The sequence below is a fragment of the Triplophysa dalaica genome, chromosome 10 (genome assembly GCF_015846415.1).
Source record: "Triplophysa dalaica isolate WHDGS20190420 chromosome 10, ASM1584641v1, whole genome shotgun sequence".
Lineage (NCBI taxonomy): Eukaryota > Metazoa > Chordata > Actinopteri > Cypriniformes > Nemacheilidae > Triplophysa > Triplophysa dalaica.
Genome location: NC_079551.1, coordinates 1031403 through 1058510, shown reverse-complemented (window position 1 = coordinate 1058510; position 27108 = coordinate 1031403). Strand labels below are relative to the sequence as shown.

Genomic DNA, 27108 nt, shown 5'->3' with positions numbered 1-27108 from the left:
GATCACACCAGAGAAAATCATCTGCTGAAATATAAACAAGAAGAGTCTCTTTAAAACACATTAACTGGAAACATCGGAGGTTTGCTCTTAAGTCGGCACCATGGAAGTTTGCTTCATTTTTATTTTTCTGTCCTCTCTGATTTGTAACGGTAAGTTCATATTTTTATGACTTAATTTCTTTCTTGACAGATGACAGCTTGTGTTTATATTGAAATCTTGGTTATGATTTTAAAGTTCTTCATATGTGATTTGGCTCAAACTTTGTCTGAGTTTGGACAGGTTTGTGTGGTGTATTTCTGAAGTCACAGTGCATGTTTCTGTGTTATTGATGTGCATTCACAAAGTCTTTGTCTCTTCAGGTGTGTTTGGTGATGAAGTGAAGTCAGTGTCAGTGATGGAGGGACATTCTGTTACTCTACACACTGATGTTGTTAAACAGAGAGATGACAGGATAGTGTGGTATTATGGGCCTGAAAACACATTTGTTGCCATAATGAATGGAAATGACATTTACACCATGTTCTCTGATGATGAGAGATTCAGAGACAGAATGAAGATGAACCATCAGACTGGAGATCTCATCATCACACACATCACATCTCAACACTCTGGACTTTATAAACTGAAGATCAGCAGAAACAAGAGACCCTCATACAAGACATTCAATCTTACTGTGTATGGTGAGTTCAGATTGAACAAACTCTCTTCTGTATTCAAACACTTATACTTTAATTATATTTTATTACTGTTTAAAACTGGGATTTAGATTAAGTGAACAAAACACAAGATCACATTTTGTTTATAGATTATAATCGTGCAGTATGTTGTTTTAGAAGAGAAATCGGTCATTGCAAAGCAAACACTCCTCAGTACAGACTTGCTCATAAATATATAAACAATCATTTTTTTTTCTATTTCTCTAGCTCGTCCAGTCAGCAACCAGACACATCTACACATCCGTGATGACTGTGACACGTGTGCAGGTATGAAGGAGATTGTTTTATTTATTGAGATGATCTGTGGTGTATTTGAAAGTGTTTTCACACATTTATTAATGATTTTCACAACACTTTGTACATCAGCTTCTCATTCTGAGTTTTTTGGAATGCTCTTGTTTGTTTAGATAATTAAGCTTTGTAATGTTAGAGAACTTTAAGAGAAATCATTAAAAACCGGTAAACTTCTGTTGCACTTTCCGAATCCATGTAGAAGAATTGAGTTTCAAATTCTGGACACCTGTCAGATCTGACTTAAGAGACTTCCATCCAGACTCTACTTCATCCACAGAATTTACCTTTAGATGTTGAGGGAGGAATGCTGTTCTAGTATTTTAGGTCTGTTACAGAAGTGAACACCTGATTATTCTGCTTCTCTTTATCCTTGTAGATTCATCTGCATCGATGGTCATTAGTATATTTGTAATTGCTCTTGTGATTTCCACGATCATCATCTTGCTCTGTGTCCACATATACAAAAGAGGTAATAAACGCAAGTCTTACCTTTAGCTTACAGAATATAACAAGCAAAGAAACTTTTCACAATTGTGACATCTGAGAAATTACACTTCTTTTATTGTCACTCTACTTTCCAGCGAGTCTAATGACAAAATCATATGCCGAAGTACCACAGTCTGATGAAGAATCTGGCATGAGGGAGCACATCTGAAGATACTGTGACCTCCTCATCCATCGACACACTCCCCACATACTTATCACTTTCATCACAGATACTGGAGTAGTCTCAATGTTTAAGGCCCCGGTCTGATCGCTTCTCTGTTTTCTTTCTGTTGTCTGTGTGTTTGTTGTTCGTTGAGCACATGGCACTGTTTTGACAGTTCACCGTGTGCTCAGGGTCCTGTGTGTGTGCCCGGCCCCCCGTTATATCACTCAATGCTTCATACCAGCTTTCACTTTGCCATTTAGTCCCCTGTGTTTCTCTGTTCTGTGTCTGACCATTTTGACATTACAGATCTCTCTGACTGAAAATCCAGCTATTTATCCTGTTTTGTTTTGTCCAGTCTCAAGTGCCTTTTGTATCCTGCAAGCTGTTCTGCCACGCTCATGGCTCTCCCCTTCTACCCATCAGTGGCGGAGTGTATCCCCCTGTCGTCTGAGGGCCATCGCCAGTCAGCGGGCTTGCCGGCTCTCATTTTGAGGTTCGCCCCCTCCACTTGAGCGCTGTGTGACCACCTCAGGATTGCCCGTTGCCTTCACGGGTCGGACATCGGAACCCATCACCTCATCCAGAACTGCCATGTCTTTCCTTAATAAAATATAATTTTTACCCCACATCTCAATCCAGTCTTTACTCCTGACATAAAATATATTTTTTGTGTGATTTTCACTTTGGAAAATGTTAGTTCCCTACATGGACTATATCATACTTTTTACTCAACTACATTTGATATTTACATAAAGTACTTTCCAAATCAAAGTAATATTCCCCCCAAAAAAACATTTTTGGATAGAGAATTTTATAAGGTAAAAAAACTATATTGTTTGTTCAGGTTACACTGTTTTGCAAGTTGAGTAAACGTTTTGACACGTTTCGGTAAATCGATCATTTAACTCCTTTTACTAAAATAACTGTTCAAGTTATTTTATGTTGTAGGGAGAATATTTTGCCAGTTTGATTTTTCTAAACACCACATCTATGTAAACAACATTTTAAGTGATGATTCCAAATCATAGCAAATGTTCAAAAATAATTCACATATGTATAAGAAATAACAAATAACTTTTTAAAGAGTAAATGTGTTTGAAATCGGAAGACATGTATTTAACAGCTAGACTAGGAAATGTAAAACCTCTGTTACTGTTTATTTATGATGATGTTTATGACACATCTTGTATGGTATATAAATATATGGGATATTGATCTGTAGATTGTATGTTGTTTCTGTTGAAAACAACAACAGAACGACGTTTGACATTGCTCCACCTTCATACTGCCACGGGTTCGTGCAGGGAACACTCCAAACCAGCAGATAACAAAACAGGTTTTCTTTAATTAACTAGCGAACACAAGGAAATCCGGGGAACACACAACCACGAACATTCCCAATACTGTACAAGGAATACAATCAAGGGGAGAACCTAAATACAACAGATCACAGGGGTTAAACAGGTGCAAGGGATGAACTAAATGAGACACAGGTGAAAACAGGCAAATGACAAATCAACTAATAAGAACATCAGAAACAGAAGGCAAAAACAAAACAAAAAAGAGAACAACCGTGAGACATACAGTATGTGGTCCAAACATAAACGTCAATCAATATCTCAGCTGGTGGCTCCACCATGACACCCTCACCTCCTCTAAACATTTGAGAGAAATACACATTTTCATTTTGAATAAAGAAATTGAGATAGTTAATAACTGTGCTTCCACTTTGCCATAAACACCTGTTCATGCTGCTCAAGTCTTAAAAATGAATACATCTTATTTTAAATCAAATTAATCAGGGTGGACTGTTGAATTGGATTTCCGCACCTTTAAAGATTCTTAAGTAGTGACTTATAACACCTACTGACAGTTAATAATAAATTAATATTTGTTATTCTTAAGAATGCTGTTTTATGTGGGATTGATTTTATGTGAGAAGCCTCAAGGAAACGCACATCTCACTCTTTCTATAACTGTCCTTAACGTATGTAGATGAAACAAAATCAAAATCTTAGTTATGTGTTAAACAACAAAACAGCTTTTCTCAACAGATTTCCCTTCAAATGATCCACACAGACATTGGGAATACACCCAGAAGGAGAATTGTTAATGTTATGTATTGAATCACTTTATTAATGATATAGGTGAATTTACTCTTAAAATGTTACTTTATTCTTCACATGTTTAGTGTATCCAACAAAAATGCAAGACAGTGGACGTCTTGAATGTTTAAAAATGATTAAAATAAAAAAAAAATTCAAATGAACACAGAGTACCTGTAGTTAAACAAACCTGTGTGGTTGTTATAACACACATGACTTCTAATTCATTTACTGAAGCTCTATAGATGTCATCATCACATTGAGACACATTGTATATATGAAACACGTTTATACGTATTACATTTGTATTAATCATTGCAGCACAGGTTTACTGGTGTTTTAATTGGTCTATTATTACCGTATATTATTATTTAATTCTATTTTATTACTCGCCTACTCTGCGCTGTTTTGTTATGTGTTGTTTAGAGCAGATTCAGGATCAGTCAACAGCTCAATTCTTATGCAAAGATGTCAGCAAATCAGGAGCAAAAGGGAGTAGCCAACTTGTGTCAGATGTAGACAGGCAGAATCTACGTGTTCGTGTATCTTATGTCATGTGTATGAAGAACCGTATTCCACCCCCTCCGAAACTGTAATACCAGCGCTGCTATTGGTCAGGGTAAAGCTCACCATCAGGTCAAAGATTCTGTGATCGAGTCGCAGACATACATCAGATGCTGAGAGACAGATTTTGTCATTTCAGGTTTTATAAAGAATGAGTTCTGCTGCTTGTGACCACTGTGGTGTGCACTGAGAGGGGCTTCATTGACTGTAGCTTTCCCCTAAATAATGTGTGTGTTATGGATCATCACTGAACAGTGGATGACCGCAAGTGCTTTGCGTTTTTACAAAACAACATTTATTCTTGAAAGGTTTTCTATGAATAATTATTTTTGATCCAATTTTTACGAAAAGTTTGAGTGTTTCTTTCTAGTTTGCTAGTCAGATACATTCAAATGATATTATGGCACCAGAACAGTGAAATGTAATTTGGATAATATGTACAAAAGCGAAAATGAAAATGAAGTCCATGAATGGTGCCCATGTTTTATCCATTACATTTTTGTAACTGGGAAAACCTAAAACACACTAACCTTGAATCAAAACATCAATCAAAGGGGTTTTAATTCTCAGAAGTGTTCAGATGGGCTCAGGGAGGGTGAGTGCATAAGGAGAACACTTTCACTTTCCTTTCTGCCGAAGCAAAGATCAGTTCTCTTTAACTACTGACGCAGCTCTGTGAACCATCACTCTCATGTGACCACACTGAACGGAGTCATCTATGGCATGATCATCCCAACAGAACACCATGGGTCTTAGCTTGATTTCCCTCTGTCTGTCCCTTCTGATCCACAGTGGTAAGTTGATATCGTCAAGTTTTTTTTTGGCTTTCACAGCCGCTCATATGGCAGTTTTTGCTCAATAAATTATATTTGTGTGGATTTCCTTTCATGTTTCGAATCAAATGACTCAAGTTTATCAGTTTGTACAAATGTGCCTTCTGTCATAAAACATATTGAATTATTGACGGCAAAGCTTGTAATAGACAAGTCTGTGTAATGCCGGCATGATACTGTGTTGGATGTATAGCTTTGAAATGTCAAAACGATGGTTAATAGCACAAAATCCACCTATGTTATGATTAATAAAAGTAAAATACAACACAATGAGATAAGAAGTTTGAAACGCTTTCGTGTTTTAAAACCTGTTATGCCGGTTTATCCATTGTTCTTTGAAGCCTCGGCTTGGGGGTGTGGCTTATTATTTCTAAAACAAGAGTGAAACAAAATCAAATGGTGTTAAATGCTGCCTTCATGTGCTTTTCCCAGGGAAAAATGACACAATAATGCCTTCTGACGCCATGTTTACCACTCAAAACTTTCATTTGAATGTTTAAATTCCCCAGATGGGCCGTCCTTAAACTTTAAACACGGCTGATTGGAGTTGGATTTTTGTTGTTTTTACCACAACAGCTTAATTTCCTTGTCTTGTTATTATTACTTTTTGTTGATATAACGTTGATCTAGCATGCGGGTTATAGTATTTTCTGACAACAAAGCACCTGAACACAACCAGCTCGAAATCACGACTTCAGAAGTGGGTATTATTTCTATGTCAGAGAGCACGTGAATAGATAATGACGTGACAAAGCAGACATGAAGAAATGTTCAAGTTTTATTTTTACCTGATTGATAAGTGTTGTTTGAATAGACAAAACATTGCTTATAGTGTGTTTCATGTTCTGCTAACAAGTCGTTTTTATGCTGATATATATCATAATCAAACAAGACAATAGACCGTCACTTAAATATAAAAATATGCTGTGTTTGTGTTGTTCAGGAGTGTTTAGTGATGCAGGCGATCTCAAGTCCGTGTCAGTGATGAATGGAGATTCTGTCACACTGAACACTTATGTCATCAAACACAAAGATGATGTGATAATGTGGTATTATGGGCCTAAAAACACATTTGTTGCCAGAATCAATGGAAAGGCCAACAGCACCATGTATTCAGATGATGAGATGTTTAAAGACAGACTGAAGATGAACGATCAGACTGGAGATCTCACCATCACAAACATCACATCTCAACACTCTGGAGTCTACACACTGAACATCAGCAAAAAAAAAGTCTACAAGACGTTCAATGTTAACGTCAGTGGTGAGTATTTATACTTCAATATCCTTTCTGTGTGTACAAGTCATATTTCAAATGTTAGGGTGTATTGTGAGAAACATGTTTTGCAGCGCACTATATTTCTCAGGTTTATATTTCCGGCAGCAGATGTTATATTACTCCACCGCTGGAAGTTTGTTAGGAAAAATCATTGGTTGCATTGATTCTCATTGAGACTGTGTTTTATCTGCAGAATGTCGCCGCCATTGTCACATATTTGTCTGTGTTTGTGTCTTCATGTGTGTTTACAGGTGAAGTAAAGTCAGTGTCAGTGAGAGAAGGACATTCTGTTATTCTTTACACTCATGTTCTTAAACAGGGTCGTGATCTGATAGAGTGGACGCATGGACCGGAAAACACACTTGTTGCAATATTCGATGAAAATGTCAACAGAATCATGTTCTCTAAAGATGAGAGATTCATAGACAGAGTGAAGCTGGATGATCAGACCGGAGCTCTCATGATCCATGAGACCACAAGTCATCACTCTGGACTTCACACACTGAAGATCAGCAACAACCGTAATGTCTCATATAAGACATTTGAAGTTACCATTCAGGGTAAGCAGCAAACGGATCGATTGTTTGATATGTGCATTACATTTTTGGATATTCCATTATATGTACAATCTTTTCATCTGTGAAGATGTTCGTGTCCTGTGGCACTGGGTTATTTCAGCTGTAGGCCTACTTCTTCTGATCTGTGTCTGTATACTCACAAAGAGGTGATCGAGCACATACAGCTTTACCTTCAGATAACACGCCAACACCTTTCACCATTTTCACATCACTGTAATTGAGGAGCTTCATATTAATACACTTTTTTTTTCAGCAGGTTTAACAAAAACTTCACGGGCTCTGATGGATGTTTGAATCTGCATAAACTCCAGCACCCTGTTTGATCCAGAAACTTCTAAGTAGTGAAGGAGTTCATTTCATTGTATGGTTAAAAAATAAACAGCAGGAATCACAACTTCCTTTATCTTCCCAAATGGCAAACTGTAAAGAATTTCTGTAGAAATGACAGTATTACTGACTGCTGTTCGCTACAAGATGAATGATCATTAAACATAACAAGTTTTTATCTTTACAGAAAAAATGATAAAATAACAGCCTCATGCAAAGCATTCTGAGAACCAAAATTTGGAAAAATTATTTATGTGGATTTCTGGTTCCCAGTTATTTTATCGTTTTGTTTCTGTAAAGATAAAGACTTGTTAATGTTTAATATTAATTTATCTTTGAACAAACTGTTTCCAATTAATTAGATTAATAAAAACCTACAGTGAGTTACGGCAACTATCTGCATAACTACAGCAAAAATGTTTACAGTTAACCATTTGCCCTTCTAAAGATTACAGAGGTGTTACCACTCTTACACATTTATACATGCAAGATGGTTTAATTAATCAAAATATATCAAATATAACATAAAAAAACTCTAATGCAAACAACTGTTAACTAAAATTTAGATTTCACTCATGAAAGCATTCATGTTAATGCTTTCAAAAACTGTAAATCTTAAATTATTTTACGAAAATTTATTGTAAACATGTAAATGTTAATTTGCAATGTTTCTGTGTATCTTTCACTGCATATCTATTTATAGGTTTTTTACTTTGACATGTTTACATTGTATTCAGAATAAATATCAAACTAATGCCATCATTCATTCGTTTGTTCTTCCATTTTTCTTATTATTGCCTTTACTGGACTTGGAATATCGGTTGGAATATTGGTCTTTCTGAGAAAACAGTTCATTATGATGATTAGAAATGGCCAAAATGGAAACTATTCTTCCTTAAAAACCCATAGAGTAGATTCCAACAAGCAGATGCAATAAGACCTGATAAGAGGTTTGGTCATGTGACATTTGACATATTAAAACTAGGTAAAATGGAAAACACACTCGATTTTTATTTATGCATCAAATTCAACAAGCACTGTGCTTTGCTGAAACATAATCTAGTTCAATACTTTTTTTAAAGAATCTGAAAAACCTTCAGTTTACTCCACTTTATTCCACAGCTCTTCAGTGCTCTTCTCATTACATTTATTAATAATTAATGTAATTAATTTAGTTCAATCATCTTGTACCCTTTGTTGCTATTACATTTTTGTTATATGTCTAACACTCATGCCTAAAGCCAAATTTTTTTTTTTTTAATAAATCCATTAAATCCTCATTTTAAATAACAATTAAATGATATGATAATGATTAACACATGCTTGCAAACAATTTATACAAATGGCACAAAACAAGTTAAAGCATATTTATATTCATAATTCCTCTCCTCGATCCATTAGAGCAATCACAGAGAGTTTGTTCATCTTCTCATGACTCCTGCATACACCACATCATCCTCCAGTGCACACTTCTGACAAACACAGAAAATATAAACATAAACAGGGTATAGTGCTTTCTTAAATTTGCAGTGGCGAAAAAATCATAATTAAAGTAAATTTAAAGGCCAAAGTAATCAGTTTAAAATAAATGTGTCATAAAAAGTTTTTTGTAGAAAATACCACTTATCCACATTTTTCCTTACGTCTCCATGGGGGGGCCAGCAAACACCCTGTTGGATGCTCTGCGCTTCCGTTAGTATTGCTACTCAGTTATTGCTTAACACCATTAACACATAACACACCCAAGTCTAAGCAATGTTATTATAATATTTTGTGATACCAAATCAAGTTTATTAAGGGTCTTAAAGTGCTGCAAAAAATATGTAGCCTATTTTAAATCGACAGTTAGTCTGAACGTCTGCTAAAGATCTGGAGGTCTGGAAAACATCTCCCGAAAAAACATCTTATAAAGAGCAATATTATAACATATTATAAAGAGCAATTTGAGCAAAAAAAGAGCAAACTAAATCTTACAGACTTCTATGATGTCTGACGTCTCAGAGACGTATTGCAGATGTAAAGGAAGACGTCAAATAGACGTAAGCCAGTTGAATCAGCGTAAGCATAATGCCTGAATTATATTTGTGAAACATGTCTGCATCAGAGGTCGAGTTAACTGAAAATTGTAATTGTAAACAATAACATTTTGAAACAAAAAATACAACATACTTTGAACGGGTCAGATATGCTTTATTTGCGTGTATGACCAGCGCATATGATCCGCTATCATATAGTCATTCCCTCACTCAGATCTACAGATCTTTTCATCAACTTGTCAACCGACAACAGAATCAGATGTGTAGTATTTGCAAGACTGCAACACCTCGTACACTTACACGCAAATCTGGTTTATTCTGCCATCTGGTGGCAAACAAGACATCAACAGGACACACAGAGAAATGGGAATTGTTCGCGTAAACAACTGCACATTTGCATACTTGAAATTTGACAGATGTTTATTTATTTTAGATCTTTTATAACTTTTATAATCTAAACATCACCTGTCTTATTATTAAAAAGGCATTTGTTCCTCTTAATGACATGTTTATGTGATGTACTTATTATGTGACGTATGGCTAGTGCTGTATAACCATGTTTCCTTCTCAATCCTGTGTGAAAAGTCTCTCTGTGTCAAGATCTGATATCTGGTTGGCTAGAGTCAAATTCACTTCACGACTGGATGAGAACTTTGACGACAGGCTGAAGTCTAGCGTGATGTCATAGCATTTCTAGATTTGTTGAGTGCACGTGTAATAGTCACAACCACTTCATTATTTATGGTAGTCACATGTATTATGCGCTTTGAAGATTGGTTGTCAGAAAGCTTCAAAACTACCTTCGTTTCCGTTTTTATGAAAATAAAGGTTGTACAGATGTTAAAGTACTTGAGGGTGAGAAATTAATGGCAGAATTTTAATTTTTGGCCGGAGTTACCCTTTAAGCATATCAAAAACACCACATAGAAAATTTAGATTTCACCACAGGGGGACTTTAAAGAGAAGACAATAATACACACTCATCTTTTCAGGAGTTCAGTTTTAACACTTTAAATTAGATGCGATAGATTATAACACAATCATGAATGATCTCACCGGTTTATGTGTTTGTCTTTTAAAGAATGTTGGTTCTGCGTAAGCGATCTCCTCTTCACGAGTCTGAACTGCTGGCAATAATAACAGATATGTTTATTTATTAAATAGTAAGTATACACATTCTTTATTTAAATATCTATATCTTACTCTGTTGTTGTGTGTTTGTGTGTTTTCTGCGGATCCAGAAGATCAGAACAGCTGTTAGAATCATCACACATCCAACAACAGCACAAGAGATCACAACTTTATGAATGAAGTGGACAGCTGTCGGCACTATGAAAAAGTTGAACAGAAATCAAAAGTAAAACTCAAAGCAGTTTAACTGTAAAATGTGGTGATATAATTATTCATGAAATGTATACTTTTCTGGAGTAAATGTTATGAAACAGCAAATAATTTACAATTGAAATCTATATTTATCAAACCTCTAAATGTGTGGCAACTGAAAACAGTCAAAGGATTTTCCCAGACTTCACCTTTTCCAAGGTGATAGCACATTGAGTCCAAAATTTGTGTCAGAAATTTTCACGTTAAAATATAAATTTAACCTCACCCTGTGTCAATTACATTTGCACACTGGCCCCTAGTTCTATCCGTCATAATAAAATCGGACTATTCGATTTTCTAAGTTTCTGCATCAGCAGCAAGCACTTTGAGAGGCGTTTTGACCTTTCACAGACACTGTACAAGCGAGTGTCAATATCCAGTATGGTGCTGTGGTCTCCGTCGGTCCGTTTGCGATTGGGTTCATAAGGGAAACTAAAATAGTGGCGTTTCACAGGAGAAATAACAAAACTGATGGACGGCGGCAGATGGGTGTGAAAAACAGGAGACCCTCGGGCAAAACGAGAGGTGGTAAGGCCGTTACACCCCGGGTGTGCATAAAGTTTTGAAAAGTTGAACGGACCATCGTCAATTATTGCAATTGCTGCAATGTGACAGAAAACCCAATGCAGGTCCGGACTTACCCGGCAAAGGTAAGCAATCGCCCGGGGCCCTGAGCTACAAGGGGACTTCTTAATCACTGGTTCTCAAACTGGGGGTCGTGCCCCCCTTGGGGGCCCGAAGATGGATCTGTGGGGGCCACAGATTTTGTGGCATTTTATGAGAATGAGAGAATGAGCTTTATTGGCCAAGTATGTTTCCACATCCGAGGAATTTGTTATAGTGACAGAAGCTCCACAGTGCAAGAGAAAGACAGCAACAGGACAGAACACAGATGATAAAAGAATAATATACAATAATATACAAATAGGCAATGTACAAAACAGCACAATATACAATATAGACAATTATGTATGCACAGGTCTGATATGTGCAAATTTGGTGAACAAATAATGTAAAATAGAGTTGTGTGTTCTGCATGTTATGTCAAGTGTGAGAAATATGTGAAATTATGAAATATAGAAATTCATCATAGATTTTAGGCAACCAAACATAAAAAATAAGACCACCAACCAAAATAATTGATGTTCCAGCATTGTATAACTGAATTTGTTTTTGGTTTAATTAAAATTCTAAGTTCAAATTTTCAAGTCTTTATTTGGGGGGGCCGCAAAGCAATGCATTCTACATAAAGGGGGCCTTACAACAATAAAGTTTGAGAACCACTGTCCTAAAGGAAACAATGGACTTATCCAATACGCCATTTCAACAGCCACGTAGAGCCCCAAGTAAGAGGGGTGAAAGTGAGGATGATTCTAAGGGCCTTCGCATTTTAGGGGTCCCTTCATTAACGGACCAAGGAGGAGATTATGAAGGGACCAAAGACCAAACTTAAATTTAGTCAAGGGGTCCAGAACAGCTAGTTGCACCCCTGAGCACTACTACAGAAATTTGGTCACGTTTAAATGCACGAATGGTCGTAAACCACAAAAACACTGCTTGCATTAAACAGATTGTTATTTGAAACTGCAGTTGCATCATTACGCCACAATAGAGGCGCTGTTTCGTTCAGTAAAAGAGCTTTATTAGGAGCTGAGTTTCACGGCTGTTCAGGTGTTTTACCCAGGGGCGTAGCAAGCTTTTCAAAAGTGTGGGGGATGGATGTGTTTTGTTTGTTAACAATGAAAACGATGAATGTAATGACAGAACGGTACAATAGGTATAACATACAAGATATAAAAAAATCCCATTTAAGTTAGTGATACTAGTAAAGTATAAAAACACATTCGGAACACATAAGATAAGTCAAAACTTTGATGTTAAAATACATAACAGTAGACTTGCTAATGAATCAGAAATACTTTAATAATCCCAGGGGGGAAAGACAGAGGTAAGCTTGATAGTGACATGGGTCTGACAGGACTGTGACTGTGGCTGCTAAAGTTTGCTTACTTGCACCTTGAAAAGGGGAGATATAAAAAACACACACACAAAGCTTTTTCTCTGGTGGTATAAATAAATCTGTTTTTAAACATTAAAATAATATTAACTTTTCTTTCATAGTTGTTCAACAGGTACAGTCAAACATAATAGTTAAGTATCCACATAAGTATTCAGCTAAACAAAAAAAAAACAATGCTCAAAATATCAAAATCAATAAACCCATAAATACAGTGCTTAACAAGGACAATTTGTCCCTCCTCCTCGTCAATTCCCTGCCTTCTTCATCACAGTTACTTTATACATTACATGCCACATAAATAACCCAATTTAGCTATTTCTGAACAATATCCCAATTCGCAATTAGCATTAGTCTAAAAACTAAATATAATTCAGAAAACACTCGACATATCAACAAAACATAAACAGAACATCTCCCCAAACACCTACTATCAAGGTTATTTAAAAACCTCGAAAGCATAAATACTCATTCAAAGTCGCTGGAAAAGGGAGACGTAAATAACCATAAGATCCCGCCTCCTCAGCACGAGCTAACCGATAAATCTAACACACCAAGAGAGGCGGGACTTAAGGCAGAACAGCCAATCACCATCCGGTCACACTCAAGACCGGTGTTCTGTTTGAGTGGGAGGGGAGAGGAGAGGAAGCAGCCGCATCGAGCGCAGACACAGAGCTGTCAGAGAAACGCTGGAGCGACTTCTGTAAGGCGTTTTCACAAAACTGCTGAAAAACTGCAAAAAAAGTGCGGGTGTTTAACCCTCTCACTGGGAAAAGTGTGGATGTTAAAACACCCACATCCCCCACGGTTGCGGCGCCCCTGGTTTTACCTTCAATTTCTTGAAAAGATTTCATAAATTAACTTGCTGTTCATCTTTGTAATATGTTTAGCTGTGAAGTTGACTAGTTGAATCAGCGTTATTCTGTACACACCGAGTTCAGCAGTATGAACGCACATTGCGATCAAAAAGACTCGCCAACAAATGACTCCTTTGAACCGATTCGTTTACACAGAATGTACTAGATCAGTGAATCGTTCAAAGCTCAGTGAACTACAAGAGAACGTAGGGTGTGAATGAACTTTGCTCATTTATTTAAACTGGTTTCTTATGGGCTAGAGTCTTATAAAAAAGGCTTATATTAAAATTTTCAACTTTTCTGTTTGATTGAATGCACGTTATGCTTTGAACTCTTTGTAAGTCACTTTGGATAAAAGCATCTGCTAAATGACTAAATGTAAATGTTAATATAACTTATTAGTTGTCATTTCACCCAATCTTTTTAGAGCTTGAATGTAAGTGTTTTGTTAAGCCTACACTTGCATTACACCACCACCGCCTCTGTATTTCTTCCCATTTTTTTCATTTGGTAATTCATTATTATAATTTTTTTGATTAGTGAGTGTCTGCGTTATTAAGATTAGTTTTCCCCTGTCACCTTGAATGGGGGTGAAAAGTTGAATGCTTTGAGGACGAAGAAAAATAAGTGTTGCAGTCAAGTAAAATGGGGCATAGTTGGGGCCCCATATATGCATTTGCCTAGGGCCCCAAAATCATTAAAGCCGCCCCTGACCCAGTGATAATAAATTATTTATTCCTCGTATTGAGAGTATCTTCTGCAGTAAAAAAAAACCACGGTTACTTTTGAAAGAGTATGTCTATCAAAATATATTTGTTATCAGTTATTAGCAGCATGAAGAGGAAAATGAACCAGTAGGCTAACATTGTTTATTAATGCATTTTTTTCTATTGAGCTATTTTATTTATTAGATTTAAGGAAATGTATTTCTATTTTGTTTTTGAAATGCTTTGTTTATAATTACAAAACTGTGCAGGCATTTCCATGAACAGTAAAGTTTGAGATTATATAGTCAGAAGAAGATCAGGGGCTGTGTGAGGTGATGGCCTGTTGTCTACACTTTAACCTCTGTTGTTTAAAATTGGTGAAGTGATGTGGAACTTTAATGCAGTCAGCAGACCTGGAAGACCTTCATAGTGTGCATTTACTGAAAGTTAATGCATAGCCATAGAACTTTTAAGGGACTGGAGATGCCAATTAGCGCTTGCTATAATCTCTATGTACAATGCATTTTTCCTTGTCTTTGACTGGAATCAAGTCTATTGTATTGTCTCTATTCAAACAATCTTATAAATAAATGAATCAATAAACAATACGCAAAAGATCTGTTCCATAGAATATACTGTCACTTACCTTCACACTTCTGACAGAGTTGATTGATGTGTAGATGTTGTGTGAGGTTTGTGATGGGATTGTTGACCACACATCTGTATGTGTTTGTATCCTGATATTCCACCTCCAGAGGTAGAGAGAGTCTGATGTTGAGATCAGACACACTGATGCTGGACAATAAACTCTTTCCTTTGTACCAGGAGACACTCACATCATGTGACACATTCATCACTGAACACAACACACAACAACATGATGATGAAGATGATGAAGAACATTGCGAAGAGACTCTGGAGATGACAGGAACAGACAGACCAGCTGAAAAATTATTTTAAAATGTTTAATTCTATGAAGATTGTGATTTAAAACTTGAAGAAACGTAACTCACCATAGACAGTCAGATTGAAGTGTTTGATGAGGACAGAAGGTTTTCTGTTGATCTCTAGTTTATAGCGTCCAGTGTGTTGAGTTGTGATGTTTGTGATGATGAGAGATCCAGTCTGATCATTTATCTCTACATGATTCTTCAATCTCTCATTAATAGATGGTTTTGAATTGGCTTCTCTGTTGATTTCAGCTATAATCTCATCTGGACTCTGAACACCAAACTTCCACTCCATCACATCATGTGTGTGTAGATCAGCATCAGTGTGTAGAGTAACAGATTCTCCCTCCATCACTGACACTGACTTCACTTCATCACCAAACACACCTGACACAAATATTAATAATTATAGTACAACTTGTCACGCGAAGAAGCTAAAATATAATAATATTAAGGTAAACCACGTGCGAAGAGTGGCCAATCCGAATCAGAGTTCAGACATCGACTGCAAGAATGCTTAAAAACAAACTTTATCACTCACCGTTCAGATGCCAAAGACATAAACGCAGCAAAACTATCACACAAATCATATTCTGCATTTGTGATGCGACAGGAAACATCAATGGTTTATCTTCCCCGAAGCATCATTAATACAGCTGCTTAGATGAACGCACACACACATGAACTCACACGATGAGGGGAGGAAACTTACAGAAGACCACCCTTTCTTTTCTGCAAGTCTCCGTTTTGTCCATTTACACAGAAACGCAACACAGAGTTATCAAACTAAAACAGGTTCTGCAGCGTTTCCAAAAGTCTTCGGAGTAAAACACAACCAAGAAACAAGTGTTAAAACACAAAAGAGACGATTGTTGACAACCACAGAGTGTTTACATCTATAGAATAATGTTGATATATGGCTACATGATCATAAATTAATTTTGTGATATGTAGACATCTGGGCACAGAGATGTGTCTGTAACCTCATCAGCTTTCCATTGATCGGTTCTGACATTGAATCACTCACATTATTATAGTCTGTTTCATTAATATAGTTTAAACACATTTAACACTGTAACTGTTTTATGTTAGATACATTGCTTTCATGACTTATCTATTAAAATGTTAAATTTGAATGTTAAGCCAGTCATCTGTGATGTGTGAGGTTGTGTTTGACCTCTGACCTGTGTCAGTAAATGAGTTTGGAGTGAAGTTCATAAAAATATGAGTGGAAACTTTTCCCCAGAAAACACACACACACAAACTGACCACAAACACACTAAAAGACGTGTTGTGTGTCTATTAAACAGATGAGACCACACGTGTGATGAGACCACAACAGTTTCACTTTGACTCACTCATCTGCGTTAGTGGATCTTCATCTTTTAGACTTTAATGTCCAGCATTTAAAGAAACAAACATTTAAGTCAAACAATTATTTCAATACTTGGTTTGTCTTATTTTAATTTATTTAAAGTTACATTGAGGTTTTTTCATCCATTTAACAATTTGATAAAACATGAGTTTTTCAAACCTCCACTGGATCACATGATGTGTGTGTAGTTGTGTATCAGTGTGTAGAGTAACAGAATGTCCCTCCATCACTGACACTGACTTCACTTCATCACCAAACACACCTGAACAACACAAACACAAACACAAAACATTATTGTTATTATATGATAAAAAACAGTAAAGTGTTTATTAATTATCTTCTATCACTGCAAATTAACTTTTACATGAGTAAGAAAACCTCAAATAGACAAGAATAAGCTGAAATGCTTATATATTTTAATGAGAATGATTATATTGTGTGAGAATATCAGTCAGTGCAACACCTGTGAGTTTAAGCGGCGTCTGTGCAACAACTGAAAGCTTGAAAACCACAAAATATCAGTCGAATGCAACACAACAGCAGAAGAACTTTCCCATAAATCATCTTCTGACACATTCTGATGCTTATTGTCTTCATAAAGTACTATAAGGTTACAAATAAAAAAGATTTTTACAAACAACACACAAAACTAGAGATCTTATATTGTGGGTGTGTTTATGTTGTACAGTTTGCCCTCCTCCCTCAGTCGCACACACACACACACACACACACACACACACCACTGACAGATATAAACATGAATGCAATTACAAACATACATATCTTGAAACAATTTTCTTGTGATTTAATAATTGTAAATGTGTTGAAAATGCTGAGCCATGTAGGGGTGAAATCTGTGATCAAATATGTATTTTGGGTCAAATATAACATGATGTGTTTCTCTATGTCGTGCCGAGACTAAATAACATATATTATTAGACCACACACTTATTATGACGTGTGTGTGTGTGTGTGTGTGTGTGTTCTTTCCATTGAAAACCACAATCAACTCAACAATCTATGTAAACCTTCACCTCCATGTGTGTTCAGATCTGATGTGTATTTGATCTTCCACAACATCACTTTACCACAGCACAACATTCTGTCTCTTATATTAAAGTCAATGATTTAAAGTTAACAAATCTAAACAATACAATTTTTAATACATACAGCATAATACTTGTATTTCTTATGTCATGTAAAGCTGCACTGTTTGACTTCACTTACATTGACACTCATTTATTAACAAATTTTTTATTATTAGCCCATTGTAAGATGAACAAAGTCATTTAATCCAAATCTGTCCTCAGATCAATAAATAAATGTTAGGCCTCAATCTGATCTGTGTAAAGTCACCTGCAGTTTCTTCTCTTGAACACTAGAGGTCTCTATTACACAGAGTTGTGTTTTATTTATCATCGTCTAGATGTTTTGTATTTAAATATACAGTTTACAGCTACATATCCCATCATATTTTTATACTGTATTTATTTCTATATTTTAATTATTGATGTATTTATTTACTATTTATTGTATTATATTTATTTATTGATAAATTCAGATTTTATGTGAGCATCACTAAAGCCCTTCACACTTATGAGAGCACATGTGAAGTCAACACTCAAGTGTGCAGAACATTAATATAAAACAGCTGCTTATCGCCGGTACAAACAAATTATTTGCAAACAAATAATAATATTTTCCCCAAACAACTTATTATATATTTAAATGCGCTTAATTATTTCGTGTGACACTTACAAACAAACAAACTAAAACAGAGAAACAAACAAACAAATATAAAAAGTGAATAGTGTTTAATTTGAAATATGAATCGGGATGACGTCACACATGATCACGTGACCGTCTCAAACGACTTCCCTCTAGTGACTAAAACATATTTAGCTTGTTTGTATATAAGCTTTAACAAAAGAGGTTTCTTTACCACACAAAGCCATTTAAATCTTTAAAAAGAGCGAACAAGAGAGAGAAATATGTTTATTGTTGTTCTGTGTTCGATTGCTATTCCTGGTGTGATCGATCATCTGTGTTCTACTATTTGATCTTCACTGCACAGTGATCGTCCCTGTGCCCTACTCCCTTTGAAGTGTACAGCTCTTGATGTGTTAACTCTAGAAGAGAAAACGCGATTTTATGTGTTCGTTTAAAAATCACATTTTTAAAAGGATGATTAAAAACAACGTCATATTCTCTTTATTGTGAGCGATGTATTGCGTGGTGTCCCCACAGGGTCCATCAGAGGGCGCTATATGCCGACCTGTACCCACCGACTGTTTATTATGAGATGCTTAACATTATTACATAATCAAAACTAAATGTGCAGATTAAAGGTGCAGATATAAAAGTTTTTTCTTAGTAATTAAGTACTTGTATGTTTATGAATATTAATAACTCACTTATTTTTTTATTTTATTGATTACTTTTGAAGCAAATGTGTTATGTTTAGCCTTAAATATGAATAAAAATTGACAAGGAAGAAGTTTGTCCTCTACTACATAAGATCACAGCAGTGTCACTGTTACTCACTGATCTGTAAGGGTCACATATACATAATAAAAACATATTTACAGAGAGATATCACCACACACATGTTCACACACGAGTCAAAATCTGATAGTTGGAACTTCACAAATGTTTATTTGCTTTCACAGTTTACATTATTTCACCTCAGCTTACAGAACATCACAATATAATGTTGTTCAGGTCCAAGAGTTTCATTAAGACTAGATCAAGTTTGAACAAAGAGAATAGTTTAAAACTAACTTCCTGTTCTTCCTATTCCTGTTTTAGTATATTTGACTCATCAGAGGTCAATGATGATTCTTGTCTGGATCTGATGTCATAAACCAGAACAGCAACAGTAGCCACGCCCACTACAGCAGAGAGGACCAATCGGATCACAGCTTCAGTACGACCACAACAGCAAACACAAACTGAAGAAATAAAATAAATGTTTGTGTTCATATTTTAAGAAGCATTTAGAAAATCAAAATGAAAAAGTGTTAATACAGAATGAACTCACCTGAAGACATGTGACAGAGTTGAGTGATGTGTAGATGTTGTGTGAGGTTTGTGATGGGATTGTTGACCACACATCTGTATGTGTTTGTATCCTGATATTCCACCTCCAGAGGTAGAGAGAGTCTGATGTTGAGATCAGACACACTGATGCTGGACAATAAACTCTTTCCTTTGTACCAGGAGACACTCACATCATGTGACACATTCATCACTGAACACAACACACAACAACATGATGATGAAGATGATGAAGAACATTGAGAAGAGACTCTGGAGATGACAGGAACAGACAGACCAGCTGAAAAACATTTTTGACGCAAGAATCAAAACAGATGAACATATATTAAAATCACAAACACAGTTTGTCTCATAAATAATGTTTTAGTAACAGTTGGGGAGGAGCTGGAGCATATCATTAAGTCTGGCTGGTTCTCTATCAGCAATCAGGGCACCTACTCTATCAACTCAAGCGAGCGAGCATATAAATATAGACAAGACAATGACCTGCGCCATCTCTCAGTCTATCAGTATCCCTCCACCATCCCGGCTCCTCTCCTATTCCGAGCTTGGAGCACTCGCCCCTAGTGGGGAAGAGCTCGGCGCCCGCTCCCGAACAGCACGCCAAACACACACAACCTTTCTACCCCTGCTATTGTTATTATCTCCAACTCATGAACACACAGAAGACTCACACCACATTAATTTTATATATTTTTTCATTTTCCTCTACTGTGATGATTACATAACCCGCCTGTGAAGATGTAAAGACCATCCTGTGATGATATAATCTGACATCTTTAACAATGACTGACTAAGGCCGTCATGAACTCATTGTGACATTAATAGTTCAAACCATCTTTGATGTTCATTATCTCAGTTAGATTCTGAGACTTTATCTTGGGTTTGACAGTCTGTGTCACATATTTGTAATCCTAAAGAAACTCAACTCACCATAGACAGTCAGATTGAAGTGTCTGATGTGAGAAGAAGGTTTTCTGGTGATCTCTAGTTTATAAAGTCCAGTGTGTTGAGTTGTGATGTTTGTGATGATGAGAGATCCAGTCTGATCATCTATCTCTACATGATTCCTGAATCTCTCCTTGTTTAATGATGTTATATTGTCTTTTCTGTAGAATGTAGCTATAATCTCATCTGGACTCTGAACACCAAACATCCACTCGATGTCATCTTGACTCTGTAGTTCAGTGAGATCAGTGTGTAGAGTAACAGAATGTCCCTCCTTCACTGACACTGACTTCACTTCATCACCAAACACACCTGAACAACACAAACACATTACTGACATTAGAGAAAGTATAATGGGTTTAACCAAACAATTTAGTGCCTTAATCTAGAGATGAGAAACACTGATAGACCCTAATGAACAAACACTTTAAAATAAACTGATCCAGGAAATGACACAACATCTGAAATGAGAAGCTGAAGCACTTTCTGTGTGTTTAAGCTGCAAATGTTGCCTGTAATCTAGTGCACAGGAACTTAAACATCACTTACTGTTCAAACACAAAAACAGAAGTATGACATCAATGATCTTCTGCAGCATTCTCACTGTTTTATTTCATCTGTAAACTGATAGAAAGAGAAAATGAGTGAACAAGAAGGTAAGAGGTGACTAGAGAGGTTTTATTGTGTGTGTGTGCAGTATATTCAAAGAACGTCCTCCTCCTCACTAACCACAACACCACTAACACACAAATATAGATATACACAATAAACCTTCAATATATATAGTGTTTGCTGCTTAACATACAGTCATGACATCTCTTACTCTTTCTGTGATATCTACACATATGTGTAAGAACTCATAACACATGCCCCTCATGTTTATTAGTGGAATATGTGATTCTGTATATAACTTGTGTGAAATATTAGTATAATAACCTGCTGAATAAATGTTGTGCTAGGGCAAAAGAAACAAAAGTCTGCACAAGTGTTGTGGTCGATTGTGTGTTTCCTTTTAAAAACACAACTGCACGTTTAAAGTCGCTTCACTTCCATCTGTGGTGATTGCATATGTGCTGCTCATCCTCTCAGCCCTCATGCATACGAGGAGAACCTTTTAATAACAAAATGCTAATAATATATGTATATTGTATTTCATGGATTTCTGTGGTTGTTCTGCCATTTCCTCCATATGAAGGTCAGTGGGGGATCACTGATTGTGTCTTATATTTATTTATTTCAAACAAAATTGTTGTATTCTTCTGTGCATATTGAATTTGGTATAATGTGTGTGTTGAGAATAGAAGAGTAAGAGTCAGAAGTCTTCCACCTGCTGCTGCATGCGCTATACTGTCATTCTACTTGATTTGATTAATTAAATTATTCTTCATTTTCGTAAGCCTCTTCATTGCTTCTTACTAAGGACAAAACACAAATGTAATAACTTTTTTAAATGTAGTTAGTGTTTATGTGTTTAGTTATGTGTAAGTTAAACAGCTAGAAAAAGTTATTGTCCCTCTCAATTTAAAATGCATTTATAGATTATAAATGGGAAGAAATGTATTTTGTATTAATATTACGGACATGCCTGCAGTTGTTTTATATGAACACTAGAGGTCTCTATCACACAGAGCTATAAACTAATGACGTCACATACATCATGCTGTACATAGACATGAGCACTTAAATATCTCTTAATGTTTTAACTTATGAGACGTCGAAGTGTCGTGTTCTAAAGTCTTAAAAATGAATACATTTTGTTTTAAATACAATTAATTCTCACTTGTATGTGATTTATTTAATCAGAGTCGGACTGTTGAATTGCATTTCCCCCAACTTTAAAGAGTTTTAGGTAGTGGCTTATAACACCTACTGAGAGTTAATAATAATTGTATATATTTGTTATACTAAAGAATGCTGTTCTATGTGAGATTAGCTGTTCTTCTGCGCGTTTGTTTTAATGCGCATGCGCAGTGAAGCCTCAAAGAAGCGCCGCATCTCAATCTCCGCATCTGTTTCGAGTATGACGTCATCACTCAACCGTGTATTTTTAACACTCATATGTAGTTTAGATGGTTAGAGTAAGATTGGGGGGTTTAGGGTAAAGATTTCGTAAGACTTGAAACACCAATGATTTAATCAAAACAAACAAGCCACGCCCACAGATGTGACTCCAAACACCAATGATTTAGTGAGAGCCCGTTTTAAAACTGTCCTTTATGTATTAATGCACAAAACACTTACAATATATAATCATTGATTGTCCTATTGATTTCATGATGTATTCAATTATTAATTTAACAGAAAACTCCAGGAGATCAGTGACAGGTTTAGAAGTGAAACTTTAAAAGTAAAAGTAAAAAACAAAGATCTTTTATCAGAGATGGTCTTTTCTTCAGTCAGTTTGTTTTGTTTTATAGAGTACTTGCATGTCAGAGGTTATATGATGTGAACTGTTCTGTGTTGACCGTATACTTGCATCAGGTGTTAAAACAATGAATATGAAAAGCCAAAGACAAGAGTTCTCTGTAAGTAAATCTGAAATGAAATGATCTTTTCACCTGTATTTTATGAGATCATTTTTATTTTAACACCCCGTCATATTAAAGACCAGAGACTGTAGTGTGAACTGTGAAGGGTGTTTCTCTGTCAAATGAGTCTTGATGAAAATCCTGCTTGTCATGAAAAGTGTGATAGAAGAATGTAACCTGACAACTTCACATTTCTTTCACTTTCTCTTCTCTTTGTGTGACACTCGCTGAAAACATTTATTTACTTTTGTAATGTTGCTTGTTTGCATGTTTAGTTTCCTGCACATCTTTTTCTCTTCTTGCAGCAGCAGACTAATAAATTAAATTGTGTGAATGTTTTATTTTTAAATACATCGCTAATGTTTAGGATATATCTCTATGGGCATGAATGGGTAACTATACACAAATATTTGATTCAGATATGGGCGTCTCTGTTGACATTTATTTAATCAATGAAACAAATGAATAATTATTTAATTTAAAGAGACTGTAGACAGAGCTGCTCACTCTTTTCTTGTCATTTTTTGAAGTAATTTTCCACTGGTCTCAAAACAGAATTTCTATTGGGGGAAAATACACTGGTGACACATCTATGATAGCAACCTTATAACACCAACAAACTTGAATTTGAAATATTTGAAGCAAACCACTCCTTGAATGGCTCACATTCTTACAAATATATTTCCCTTTGTTTAACAGAACGAAGAAATGTATAAAGATCTGAAATGATCAGTAAATGATGACAGAATTTTCATTTAGGTTGAACTGTCCCTTTAAGAGGACTATTCAAGTGTTTAGAGGGAGTGTTTGCACCAGGTTTGTTTACATTTTTTTTCTGAACCAACACTTAGTTATCTTTATCTAATGAAGCAGCTCTATGAACCATCAGACTCATCAGATCTCACCAAAGAGAATCACCTGCTGAAACATCAACATCACAGAAGAAGATCCTCATCAAAACAACTATTTTTTCATCAGTTGTCAACAGTTTGCTCTGAAGTCGGCATCATGGAAGTTTGCTTCATTTTTATGTTTCTGTCCTCTCTGACTGTCAATGGTAAGTTCATATGTTTATGACTTTAATTCTTTCTTGACAGATAACAGTTGCTTACATGACACCTCAGGTTAATAGGTGTAACAAAGAGGGATGTTATACACAAAACTCCAATTTGGATTTGAGTAGAAGTTCCCAAGAGAGTTCCTCCAGAGTCACTCAAATAAATGAATGCATGTTACTCTTTATTTAATCGGTGTTAGGTTGGTCTGATCTGCACAAGTACTGGCCTCAGTTGCTTAAGCAAATCCAGTGTTTCCTGAGAAGAAGAAAAGAAATCGAAAGAAACCAAATCCATTGTCTCACATCACACCAATACACAAACACAATTCTGTGTGTACACGGGTGCTGAAGTGAGCTTGAGAACCTGCCTGATCTCTTAGAACTAAAACACATTGACCAGTCATTAGTACGCCAGGAAATATTTTCTTACGTTCTATAATTCTAACAATGATGATGTTCAAATATGTTTTATAGTCAATGCATTATTAAACATGATAATTTATCCCGACATAGAAATCTTGACATTATGTATTCACCTTTATGTTGTTCAATAACATTTTATGATTTGTTTATTAGAAGGTAAATAATCATTATTATTATAACATTAAATCATTTAATTTATACAATTTATCGTTTAAAAATAATGCATGTGTTTGTGATAACTGGAAACAGCAAACCTTGAATATAATATTCAAGACAAAATAGCAACAATTTATAACTTACATTTAGTCACTTGGCAGACGCTTTTATCCAAAGCGACTTACAGTGCACTTATTACAGGGACAATTCCCCTGGAGCAACATGGAGTAAAGTGTCTTGCTCAAGGACACACTGGTGGTGGCTGCTGGGATCGAACCAGCAACCTTTGATTTACCAGTTCAGTGGTTTAACCCACTAGACCACCATCTCCAACTTAGTTAATACCTAATTCAATCTTTGACAGTATATCATAATTAGTACATACAGTATACAGTAATATTACAGTTATAGAGGTCAGACCCAAAATGACAATGGTTAGAATAGCTGGTGTGTCCTGTATGGCTGATCTATACGCTCATCTTCAGTCAGATGTGAAGTAAATGTCTACCACAGTGCCGTTAGTTATCTCATGTAAAACATGGTGAAGCGTTTCTGACATAATGAATATAAATCTACTGCACTATTTAATAGAGTGAAACTGATTTGGGGAAAGAGAACTAATGACTTATTAAAGACTTGAAGTTTAATCTTAAGGAGCACTTGGACTCGACTTGGACTTGATTGTCTTGACTCGGGACTTGACTTGAGACTTGCAAAGCAATGACTTGGTCCCACATCATCATCACACATCATTAATAACTGAATCAAAATCTCCAGAGTGCCGTGTAATAATGTTGTTTATAAAAGCTCTTTCTGCATGTCTGTGTTATTATTGTGCATTCACATTGTGTTTGTGTTGTTCAGGTGTGTTTGGTGATGAAGTGAAGTCAGTGTCGGTGATGGAGGGACATTCTGTTACTCTACACACGGATCTCACTCACATACAGAGATATCATCTGATAGTGTGGGATTATAGTCCTGAACACACATTTGTTGCCAGATTCAATGGAAAGGCCGACAGCATCATGTATTCAGGTGATGAGAGATTCAGAGACAAACTGAAGATGAACAATCAGACTGGAGATCTCATCATCACACACATCACATCTCAACACTCTGGACTTTATACACTGAAGATCAACAGAAACAAGAAACCCTCATACAAGCCATTCAACATAACTGTGTATGGTGAGTATTATAGACTCAATATACTGTCTCTTGTGTCTCTCTTCAGCTCTGTGAGACATCATTGAAGCTCTGATGTAAAAAAACATGATAGACTGCACTGATAAGTGTTCAGTTATAAATATCCTGGATCAAGGTTAGTAAAGTTTACATGATGTGGAAGTTTCATTTGGAATATTTCATGTCAGCGGCTATTTACACTCATTTGAAATAGTGTTGGGTTCTGTTTACACTAATTGAAAATAGCAGCATTTCTCAGCTATATGATATTCACACGATACGAAAATAGCTGGATTTTCTTTAGATGAAGTAGAAATAGTAGTTAAATGCTATGTTTGTAAACCGTGGCAGATAGAGATACTATTTGCACCTCAGTATTGTTGTGCATTAAAAATTAGGCAATAATAACAGTGTAAATCATTAGATTTATAAAAATGATGATATTTACATTTTGTTATGCTTGTTGAGATACAAACCCCTCACACCATTCCCCTCAACCTTCCTCTAAACCTCAAATGAATTCATGATCTGTAAGGTAATAGAAAAGGCAAAAGATTGTTTTCAGCAAGAGGAGGATTGACCTTGCAGGGTAACAGAGGGTAAGTATTGTTAGCACAGTATTTACAGTAGAGTGCCTTCAAAGCAGTTATTAAAACACTAATAAAATATGATCATTCTACTGTTCTCATCCTCCAAATAACACTTTTTAATTTTTTAGTATGACAAAACTGTTTTTTTCTACAACAGCAGAAACAGAAGCAAGATCTCCAGCAGCCCCCCTAACATCAGCTCATACCTGTAAGTGATGTCAGCCCACCGTGTGTTAAACATACTGCCTCTTACAACACTATATGTCATGATACAGTGGACACGTTTATTTCCAATAGTGATGATGACAAGTCCTACACAGTTATAACAGCTGTTATTCTGTACAACAGAGAGGAAATCTTAAAGGGACAGTTCACCAATTAAAAAAAAATATCTATATTATTATTATTTACTCATCCTCAAATTGTTTCAAACCTGTATACATTTCTTTGTTCTGCTAAACAAATGGGAAGATATTTGGAAGAATGAACCC

At 35.8% G+C, this 27108-nt stretch overlaps 2 protein-coding genes across 3 annotated transcripts; one reads left to right on the top strand and one right to left on the bottom strand.

Moving 5' to 3' along the window:
* The first annotated feature begins 4975 nt into the window (after positions 1-4975).
* LOC130430576 (uncharacterized) lies at positions 4976-8110 on the top strand. Of its 2 annotated transcripts, none has more exons than XM_056759718.1 (5): positions 4976-5125; positions 6108-6428; positions 6695-7003; positions 7089-7167; positions 7278-8110. In XM_056759718.1, the coding sequence occupies exons 1-5, from the start codon at positions 5077-5079 to the stop codon at positions 7342-7344; spliced, it is 825 nt and encodes a 274-aa protein (XP_056615696.1). In that variant the 5' UTR covers positions 4976-5076; the 3' UTR covers positions 7345-8110. The 2 variants fall into 2 exon arrangements, with proteins under 2 accessions (XP_056615696.1, XP_056615695.1); XM_056759717.1 differs by having other exon boundaries at positions 7275-8110.
* A 348-nt stretch (positions 8111-8458) lies between these two features.
* On the bottom strand, positions 8459-21341 carry LOC130430575 (natural killer cell receptor 2B4-like). The gene is made up of 6 exons (XM_056759716.1): positions 21228-21341; positions 20664-20990; positions 14995-15291; positions 10588-10713; positions 10441-10511; positions 8459-8820 (listed from the first exon to the last, which is right to left on the bottom strand). Exons 1-6 carry the CDS (start codon positions 21274-21276, stop codon positions 8770-8772), a joined length of 921 nt encoding a protein of 306 aa, XP_056615694.1. The 5' UTR covers positions 21277-21341; the 3' UTR covers positions 8459-8769.
* Between the last annotated feature and the right edge of the window lie 5767 nt (positions 21342-27108).

Coding starts and splice junctions, on each gene's coding strand:
- LOC130430576 (XM_056759717.1), top strand. CDS start 5,077: ATGGGTCTTAGCTTGATTTCCCTCTGTCTGTCCCTTCTGATCCACAGT. Junction 6,429..6,694: donor GTTCAATGTTAACGTCAGTG/GTGAGTATTTAT, acceptor GTGTGTTTACAG/GTGAAGTAAAGTCAGTGTCA. Junction 7,004..7,088: donor ATTTGAAGTTACCATTCAGG/GTAAGCAGCAAA, acceptor TCATCTGTGAAG/ATGTTCGTGTCCTGTGGCAC.
- LOC130430575 (XM_056759716.1), bottom strand. CDS start 21,276: ATGCTGCAGAAGATCATTGATGTCATACTTCTGTTTTTGTGTTTGAAC. Junction 20,991..21,227: donor TCTGTTTTTGTGTTTGAACA/GTAAGTGATGTT, acceptor TGTGTTGTTCAG/GTGTGTTTGGTGATGAAGTG. Junction 15,292..20,663: donor CTTCAATCTGACTGTCTATG/GTGAGTTGAGTT, acceptor ATAATTTTTCAG/CTGGTCTGTCTGTTCCTGTC.